Source organism: Durio zibethinus, chromosome 16 (genome assembly GCF_047325235.1).
Source record: "Durio zibethinus cultivar Kanyao isolate XHJ-2024 chromosome 16, ASM4732523v1, whole genome shotgun sequence".
Lineage (NCBI taxonomy): Eukaryota > Viridiplantae > Streptophyta > Magnoliopsida > Malvales > Malvaceae > Durio > Durio zibethinus.
Window position 1 is genome coordinate 24684543 of NC_143177.1, and position 9256 is coordinate 24693798.

At 31.6% G+C, this 9256-nt stretch overlaps 2 protein-coding genes across 10 annotated transcripts; both read left to right on the forward strand.

Moving 5' to 3' along the window:
- The first annotated feature begins 1418 nt into the window (after positions 1-1418).
- On the forward strand, positions 1419-6068 carry LOC111298148 (serine/arginine-rich splicing factor SR34A-like). Of its 8 annotated transcripts, XM_089745627.1 has the most exons (15): positions 1419-1539; positions 1671-1751; positions 2615-2743; positions 3015-3140; positions 3413-3478; positions 3563-3637; positions 3717-3831; positions 3941-3987; positions 4069-4126; positions 4258-4307; positions 4508-4564; positions 4908-4987; positions 5169-5213; positions 5323-5350; positions 5796-6068. In XM_089745627.1, exons 4-14 carry the CDS (start codon positions 3054-3056, stop codon positions 5342-5344), a joined length of 702 nt encoding a protein of 233 aa, XP_089601753.1. In that variant the 5' UTR covers positions 1419-1539; positions 1671-1751; positions 2615-2743; positions 3015-3053; the 3' UTR covers positions 5345-5350; positions 5796-6068. The 8 variants fall into 8 exon arrangements, with proteins under 8 accessions (XP_089601753.1, XP_089601750.1, XP_022748590.1 ...); XM_089745624.1 differs by having other exon boundaries at positions 2615-3140; XM_022892855.2 differs by lacking the exon at positions 2615-2743.
- A 947-nt stretch (positions 6069-7015) lies between these two features.
- Positions 7016-8876, forward strand: EMB3101 (Tetratricopeptide repeat (TPR)-like superfamily protein). Of its 2 annotated transcripts, XM_089745629.1 has the most exons (2): positions 7095-7558; positions 7705-8876. In XM_089745629.1, exon 2 carries the CDS (start codon positions 7745-7747, stop codon positions 8774-8776), a length of 1032 nt encoding a protein of 343 aa, XP_089601755.1. In that variant the 5' UTR covers positions 7095-7558; positions 7705-7744; the 3' UTR covers positions 8777-8876. The 2 variants fall into 2 exon arrangements, with proteins under 2 accessions (XP_022748583.2, XP_089601755.1); XM_022892848.2 differs by having other exon boundaries at positions 7016-8876.
- The last annotated feature ends 380 nt before the right edge of the window (positions 8877-9256 follow it).

Sequence of the window (9256 nt, forward strand, 5' to 3'; positions counted from 1 at the left end):
AATTATATTAAAATAAAAATTTAAAAATTTAAATTTTAAAAATTGATGAACTAATCAATTTGTATAAGATTTTATATAAGTTAAATTTAGATTTAGATTAAATTTTAAAAATTTATAATTTTATGTATTATTACAAAATCAAATCAAAAAATAATTATTTTATATTTAAATTTACTTAAACATATTAAAATTATATTAAAATAATAAATAAAATAAAAAAATTTAAAATTTTAAAAAATGATTAATTGAATCGAATTAATAAAATTTAATTTATGTTAAATCATATATAAATTTGATTAAATTCAAATCAAATTTTAAAAATTCATAATTTTAAGTTTTATTCAAAAAATTAAATCAAATCAAATCTATGTGAACCGTTATTTCATAATTTTTATTGACTTTTAATATATATATTTAATTTTATATTAATAAAATAAAAAAAATGTATAATTATTTATATGTTGTTGACCATGAAGTTTATATTATTATTATTATTTTTTTTTGGGTAATACAAAAAATGTTAGTTTATTTAGTTTTATTTTTTCTTTCATTATGTAATTTATATTTAACTTATGAGCTTAAATTCCACAACAAAGTTAAAAAATTATCAAATTATAATACATTTAAAAAAATAATAAATTATATAATAAAAATTATGTGACATAAATTTATTTAAGAAATAATAATTTAAATAATATTGATTTATCAATGTATGAGATAATAATTCAAATAGGACATTCAAATAAATTAATATCTTTACCAGTAAAAAAATAATAAAATAAGTAACAATTCATATCCAAATCAATTTTGATTTAATTTAATATAATAATTGAATTAATTTAGTTGAATATAAGTTATTATTTTGTTTTCTCAAACTTGTTTTTTATGGTATCAACTCAATCACAATGTTTTGTTTTGACAAACATTTATTTTTTTGAGGTTATATCCTTAATTAATGTTGCTCACTTGATATTTTAATCAAATTATATTTCTAATCTAATAAAAATAAAAAGTTTATAATTACTATCTAATCTAATAATTTAAGAACAACTATACAATTTGATAACTTGAAATTTAGTGGTTCATCAAACGAGTAATAACTCAAAATAACAAAATTCTCTTAATAATGGAAACGAATTTTTTCCTTAAAAAATCATTTATATTTTATTTTATAAAATATAAAAAAAGGCAATGACATATTGGATAAATCCAGCCATTAACCAATAACGGGGCAATTAATAGTTAATACGCCACATAATTACCAAAAAGGCCAAAGGTGTAAGAAAACATAATGACGTGGCAGAATCCTAGTGGAACTGGGAACGTATTGATTTAAATGACCGAAATGCCCTTCACCGCTCCCTCGACTCCGCTGTTATTATCCGCTTTATAACGCTCTCATCTCAGTGAAAAATTTTGGCTCTCAATTCTCTCATTTTTTTCACAATCCTGCTCCGGTGCTCTCTCACTCACTTTCTCCTTTGGCGGTGGTCAAAAGGGAAGTTCCGGTCGTTGCAGGCCATTACCCCTTAGTTTTTGGTATAATCTCCCCTTTGTCTACTATCTAGGGTTTTTTCAGTTTTGTTGTTCTTTATATCTTCTCTCTTTTCAATTTATCTTGGCGCTTTTTGGGTTTGTATCTTTTTTTTTCTTCTGTACATTTCGATAAGGATAGGAGCGAGGGAAATGGAGTTTAACCTTTGACATTGATTCTTGAATGGAGGGTCAGGGCTTCTTTTAGGTTAATATAAGTAAGCATCATTACCGGAAGATTTGCTTGGCATGTTGTTTTGTTATAAATTTGTTGCCCATTTATTGTCCTTCTTATTTGCGTCAAGATTTGGCTATGGGTCTTGGATTCTCAGGGTTTGGAGTAAGAATTTGCTATCATAACCAGTTTTAGAAATTTCCCATGAATGCTTTGATTTTTTTTTATACTTATTTTAGCAATTCATCAGAATAATGGATTCAAACGAACAAAAAGTACTTGAGAATGTTTTAAATAGTTTTTATGATGCTGTCTATTTGCCATCTGGCATTAGAAATTAAGAATTACTTAACAACGGAGAAGGTGTTGATGGGGTTGAATTCACGCATCATTGTTCATACTTGTTTTTGGCCCATAAATCCTTGTCTTGGCTTGGCTTATAGTTATTGCAAGATAACTGATGACTGTTGACAAATGATCAAATACATGTAATTTCTGAGCATTTGCACACCGTATGTAGAGGATACACATTTCCTTCGAATTGCACGGTTCTAAGTGTGTTTCTTCTTTTGCATTCCCCTCTCCTTGGATGGAAAAGAAGAGCATTTGCTATATTTATTCTTGGCTTTTTGAAACAGAACCCTTAATATTAGATGTATTGATCACCTGACAATACGCATAATAACTTACATCTTTCTACTTTGGGCTGGTGAGTCTCAATAGCATTTCAAGAACTAGAAATCAATCCCATTAGCAAATATAGTAAAGAGTAAGAGATTTTGGAACATATTAACTGTTTCCCTGAACCAAGCAATAGTAAATACACATATAACAGAACTTGGAGAATGCATAAATATCTTATGAATCTCATCACATTTCATAACTGAAACACTTTCTGTATGATAGATGAAAGGAGCTTCAACACATAGGAGCTTTGGGAATATACATAAGGCTGTATTTAAGGGGACAAAGGATTCATATTGGATTTATGAGTATTTTGGTAAATGGAGGTTCTTGATCACTCTGAGAAGATAGGTATCCCTCTGCAAAAGTCAAGGAAAGAATGAGGAGTTCAAATTGGTTATCTATTTAACAATAGCTCTGATGTATCTTGGAGCACATGAGCAACGGAGCCTGTGGAGCACTACTTCAAGAGTTGCTCTTGGTCTTCTTCACATAATTGGCTTTGCTTTTGTCACCTATTATCTTAATGATGTTGAGCAATGGAAAAGACATTCTGGTGAAAACTGTAAATGCAAATTGTGACTCTTCAAACGGATTAATTTGTTTCACTTTTTGAGTGCAGTTAATCGTGCACATCAAATAGTGTCACTTGCATCAACAAATGTCTAGTCGTTCTTCCCGAACCATATATGTTGGTAACCTACCGCTAGATGTCAAAGAGTGGGAGATTGAAGACCTTTTCTACAAGGTTTGTGTCCTGCAGACTTTTCTTTATTTTGTATATTTCTAAAGCAAAAGAAAAGAAATGAGAATACTCACTATTATCTTGCCTCAAACTGTTCTTCTAATCCCTCTTGTTCAATCCTTGTGCAATTGAAAAAGGACCTTAAATCTCTATTTGTGTTACTCACTATTGTGTAGCACTTGTAAAGTTCAACTATTTTGTTATTTTTGCATCTTCCAACTGCTCCTAGAATATTGGTTTCTGGGCAATTTTAATTTGACTTTTGTGGGCTACAGTATGGACGTATTTTGGATATTGAATTGAAGCTTCCTCCCCGCCCTCCTGGTTACTGTTTTGTGGAGGTATGTATTACATTGTGACATACTTTTTAAGCAATTTCTTCACACTTTGTTTCACTGCTTATCCTAAGCTATTCTTATTTGCAGTTTGAGGACCCTTTGGATGCTGAAGACGCAATCAAGGGCCGAGATGGCTATAATTTTGATGGGTGTCGTATCCGGGTAATTAACTCTTAACTAGTCCATTATTATTATTTAGCCATTGTTCTGTAGGTGGTGTCTTATCTTACCCTTGAATCAGGTTGAACTTGCCCATGGTGGTAGAGGGCAGTCTTCTCGACGTGGTTATGGTGGCGGCGGCAGTGGTGGCAGTGGTAGAGGACGATTTGGTGTTTCTCATCGGTCTGAGTTTCGAGGTAAAACTTATTTATACTACTTTTAAAGTTCATGTTTCTGTTTCAGTCTGTGTTTTAAACTTATGTTTTTCCTTGTATGATGTTGACATTTTAATTCACTATGATTTAGTTGTTGTTCGTGGACTGCCTTCTTCGGCTTCATGGCAAGATCTGAAGGTAAGGTTTTCCAATTTCTTCTACATTTAAGGTTCCTCGCATGTGGATAAGGAAAACTTACAATTAGTGGATTTATTTCAGGATCACATGCGTAAGGCTGGAGATGTATGCTTTGCAGAAGTTTATCGGGATGGTGATGGTATGAGTTCTAATTAGGTTCACTTACTCTTTCCATGTTACATCTATCATACCTATCCGCTTTTCATTTGAATTTCATTTTATATTTGTCAGATTTTTACATTTGTTAAGCTATCATTTTTCCTCTTATAGGAGCCATGGGTATTGTGGACTACACCAATTATGAGGACATGAAATATGCAGTAAGTTAATTTTGGAATTATTCTATTGGTTTGATTTGTTGGTGACTTACACTTCTTGATTGATTTACTTACCTAGCTTTTGATTTCCTAATTGCGCTGCTCAGGAAACTTGGTGATTCTGAATTTCAAAATCCTTTTGCAAGTGACTTGTGCTTCTTGATTAATTTACTTACCTTGCTTTTGATTTCCTTCTTGCACAGCTCAGGAAACTTGATGATTCTGAATTTCGAAATCCTTTTGCAAGGGCTTATATCAAGGTAATCGCTTTTTTTTTTTTGGGTTGGAAAGTTGTGGTTTTTGGGCTTTCTTAAACGTTTTGTGTCCATATTTAAAGACTTTGACTAAAGAAGGAAATATGTGATGACCCTTTTTTGAAGTTGACTTGTTTCTAAGTTACTGTGGCCATGATTTTATGCTTGCATTTGATAATTAAATGTCTTTTGGGTGATGGGGTGGGGATTCTGCTGGTGGTGGTATGTTTGAATAAATATTTGTCTTTGATACAAAAGAATACCCTTTCTTTATTGAGGTTGAGGGCATTTTATTTGTCCTTGTTCTTTAATAATTACATTGTGTTGCAATTTGCAACTGTTATTTCAGGTGAAAAGCTATGAGGGTAGTCCACGTGGGGGTCAAAATCGAAGTAGAAGTTGCAGTGGGAGTCCAAGAAGCAATAGGAGGTAACTATAAATTGGTCTTTTGCTTGTACCTTTTACATTTTTTTTCCTCTTTGCTCTCTCATATGCGCACATACAGAGATAGATGCAAAACCCATGCACTTTCAATCTCTCGCATGTGCATAGCCACAACAATTGGCTATTTTCTTTGTCATGTTCAGACTGATTATTTATCTTTATCCAGGTCTGTGTCAAAATCGAGGTCCCCTTCGCCGGCCAGATTATCCAGGTATGTACATATGTTCAAGTTTAATTTATATTATTATATTTGACTATGCTTTTTCCTCTCCGTTGGTGCTCAATTTTCTTTTATGCATCTTTTGCTTACCTATATGCAGATCGAGGTCAAGGTCCAACTGACTGCAGGTAAGTTCTTTCCTTAAGTTATTGCGATTGCGATGGACAAGTTTATGGTGCATATGTAGGTATAGGCCTATAGACCAATTGCTGAAAGAATGATTATGCCTGCATTAAGCAGAGTTTTTATGTTTACAATGCTATAAACTTAATGGGTGACTAATTTTAGGCTCATCATACATGCAAAATAAATTATAGAGGGTTGGTTTTGGATTATTTCTGGCTGCTGGTTCCTACTTTTGCAAGCCTCTACCAGTAAAGAGGCTTGAAATCTAAATAAACCAACCCAAGGATGCTGGGTTTGTTTAATCTTTGGTTTTCTTTATGGTGATGTGTCAAAATTGAATACCCATTACTCATTGGCTGAAAAATACCACTATAATTTCTTCTTCGAGTGGCTTTCTTATTTGGGGTTTTTTTTTTTTAATTTTTAAAATTTTTTTTTCTGTTACAGGAAAGTTGGCACGGTGGTAAACATCTGCTGCAAGTTGCTGCTGGCTTTTAGTCTTATAAACTTGGGGGGCATTTATGAATGTTTTGGTGCATATGGTAGTCTAGTGAAGATAGCTCAGTATCTTATCTTTCTTGTGTAATCCTGTAGTAACTGCTTATTTGATTCATGAACTAGTTTCAGTAGTGCGGCGAGCTTGTTTGTTGTTTACACAAGGGACAAATTTGTACCTTTACTTAACTCTAAGTATGCTCTAGCGATGTGTTGATGTGCTAAGCTCTTGATTTGTTATCTATGCTAATACTGATACTAATGATTATTAAAAAAAAAAAATATTAATCCTAATTATCTATATAAAGAATTTTAAATTTCTATCGCTTTAATATTTTTTTAACGTCGTTTTTGTATTGTAATTTAAGTTTGCTTGCAAATTAATTTAAATATGTTAAATTATTAAGCTAATGCCTTTAGTAAAATAGTAATAGTATGCATAGATGCAAAAAAAAATTATTATTTCTGCTTCATTTCTTTTCATCTTTGAGATGCTTTAAAATTATTATTATTATTATTTTAAATTAAAATATTTACTTTTTTATATTTGAAAATCTTATTATAAAAATTTTTTATTAAAAATTATGAAATTTTAATTTAAATATTAAATATATTAAAGTTGAAAATTTATTTTTAAGTTTTGTAAAAATTAATATCAATCAAACAAATTGGACGGAAGAGCGTAGGGTATAATCGTTAGAATTTAATTGATATAGGATTAAATGCGAATTTAAGTTCAATTTAAAATTTGTGATAAGAAATTTGATTTAAATTTAATTTAATTTTGTTTTATTTGAGTTTGATTCAAGATGAAAATTGAATTATTTGAATTTATTTGATTAGATTTAATTAATATATAAAATAAATTTAATTTTTATATTTGTAAAAAATTTGATTATTTATATTTTAATTTAAAATATTTTATTAATTAAAAAATAAAATATATAAAAATATAAAAATTCGATTAGATTTATAAATCATTTGCATTGGATATAAGAATATTAAAATTTTATTCAATTGGTAAATCAAATCACTTAAGTTTAAATTTTACTCAATGATAATCAAATTAAATTTAAATTTTATTATAATAAAATTTAAATAATTTATAAATATTAATATATCATTTATATTTATTAAAAAAAAAAAAAAAAGAGAGTTTTATTGTCATCTCTCAATAATCCAAGAAAAAAAAAATCAGATCCTCCGATTGGGACCAAAATATAAAACGATGCAATTGAGGAAGGGTTGTGTACGCGCCAAAATTATCTGTTTCGGAAATTTTATAGTGTGACCTGGCACGGCAAAGCTCTCCTGGTAATCGCTCGATTTAAATATATCGCCAGCTGTTCGGTTAAATTCCTCACTGATATAAAAAACTCAAATTGCAAGCTTTGAAGAGCAAAACACTCTTGAAGATAGTTGAGGTGACGATGAGCATAAGATGGCCAAGAATTTTAACCCCAACACATCTCTCTCAAATTATAACAACCCAAAAGAACTCTTTAATAGCTCTCCAAATCTTCAATCAAGCCCAACAAAAGTACCCCAACTACCGTCACAACGGTCCCATTTACGCCACCATGATCAACATTCTTGGGAACTCCGGTAGACTCTCCGAGATGAAGCAAGTGATTGATCAAATGAAAGACGATTCTTGTGAGTGCAAAGATTCAGTTTTTGTTGGAGCTATCAAAACTTTTGCAAGTGCTGGAATGGTAAATGAGGCTATAAATCTCTTTAACAGCATTCCTCAATTCAATTGTGTCAATTTTACTGAATCTTTTAATACCATTTTGGGAATAATGGTGAAAGAGTCTAATTATAAAGCTGCTCATCAACTTTTTTTGGAGAATTCATGCAGGTTGGAAGTGAAATCTAGGGTGAAATCTTTGAATCTGTTGATGGAAGCACTTTGTCATTTTAAAAAATCTGATCTTGCATTGAATATTTTTCAAGAAATGTATTTTCAAGGTTGTTATCCGGATAGGGAAAGTTATAGGATTTTGATGAAGGGTTTATGTGATGATGGGCGGTTAAATGAAGCTATCCATTTGCTATATTCAATGTTTTGGAGGATTTCACAAAAGGGTAGTGGTGAAGATATTGTGATTTATAGGATTTTATTGGATGCTTTATGTGATAATGGGAAGGTTGAAGAAGCTCTGGAAATTGTTGGGAAGGTTTTGAGGAAGGGTTTAAAGGCTCCTAAAAGCCGAAGACAGCGACTTGATTTAAGTAAATGTAGGGATGGGGAAGATTCAGAAGCTACTAAACGCTTGATTAATGAAGCTTTAATAAGAGGTGGAATTCCTAGCATGGGTAGTTATAGTGCAATGGCTATTGATCTCTATAATGAAGGTAGAGTTGACGAGGCTGAGAAACTGCTTGATGAAATGCGTAAGAAAGGGTTTTGGCCTTCATTATTGATGTATGAGGCAAAGGCACAAGCTTTGAGTAAGAAAGGGAGAGTTAGTGAAGTAGTGAAAGTAATTGAAGAGGATATGGAGGAGGGAACTTGTGTTCCAAGTGTCAGGTTGTATAATATTGTGTTGAAATGTCTTTGTGATGCAGGGGATTCGGAACTGGCTGTTGGGTATTTGAAGAAGATGGCCAAGCAGGTTGGTTGTGTAGCTGACAAGGAAACTTATAGCATTTTAGTTAACGGCTTGTGCAAAGACGGTAAATTTGTTGAAGCAAGTCGGGTGTTGGAGGAGATGCTGATTAAATCACATTGGCCTGGTGCTGGAACTTATACTCTACTTGTAAGGGGCCTTTGCCCAATAGGTAGGCAATATGAAGCTGTTATGTGGTTGGAAGAGATGGTTAGTCAGGGCATGTTGCCAGACCTTTCTATATGGAACTCGTTGGTTGCATCTGTGTGTTGTAAAATGGGTGAAATGGATGTTTGCCTTGAGGACATTGTAACCCAGTAATTATAAATTTTTGTTCTTTCTTTCTAAGTTCAAATAATATAGAACAATGAATATTGGGCAAAAGTTCAGCAACAACTTGGCTTTCATGCTATCTTTTGTACTTTTAAATTGACCAAGGTTCCTCTGCTTTACTCATGTGCGATGCACTTGTCAGGAATTTGTGTCTGTCTCTTTTCTCTCTGATCAACGAGTGCCCTTTCATTTCTAACAGCAATGCATCTTTTTGCTAAGAACGAACCAATTGTGTGATATCAAACGAAGATGACTTATTTGCATCTAATTTTTATTATAATAACTGTAATTCGTTCAATTGAAAGCTGTACAAACGCGCCTGATTTCTCCTCGGGACCTTGTTTTGACACCAGATACTATCGATTCAACAAAATCTACTTCGAAAGATGTTCAAAATATTGGATTGAGCAATCCAAAATAGGACAATCCTAGTCGTTTCATCTTTATATAGCCTGGAATCAGATTCTA

Coding starts and splice junctions, on each gene's coding strand:
- EMB3101 (XM_022892848.2), top strand. CDS start 7,274: ATGAGCATAAGATGGCCAAGAATTTTAACCCCAACACATCTCTCTCAA.
- LOC111298148 (XM_089745624.1), top strand. CDS start 3,054: ATGTCTAGTCGTTCTTCCCGAACCATATATGTTGGTAACCTACCGCTA. Junction 3,141..3,412: donor TTGAAGACCTTTTCTACAAG/GTTTGTGTCCTG, acceptor TGTGGGCTACAG/TATGGACGTATTTTGGATAT. Junction 3,479..3,562: donor CTGGTTACTGTTTTGTGGAG/GTATGTATTACA, acceptor TCTTATTTGCAG/TTTGAGGACCCTTTGGATGC.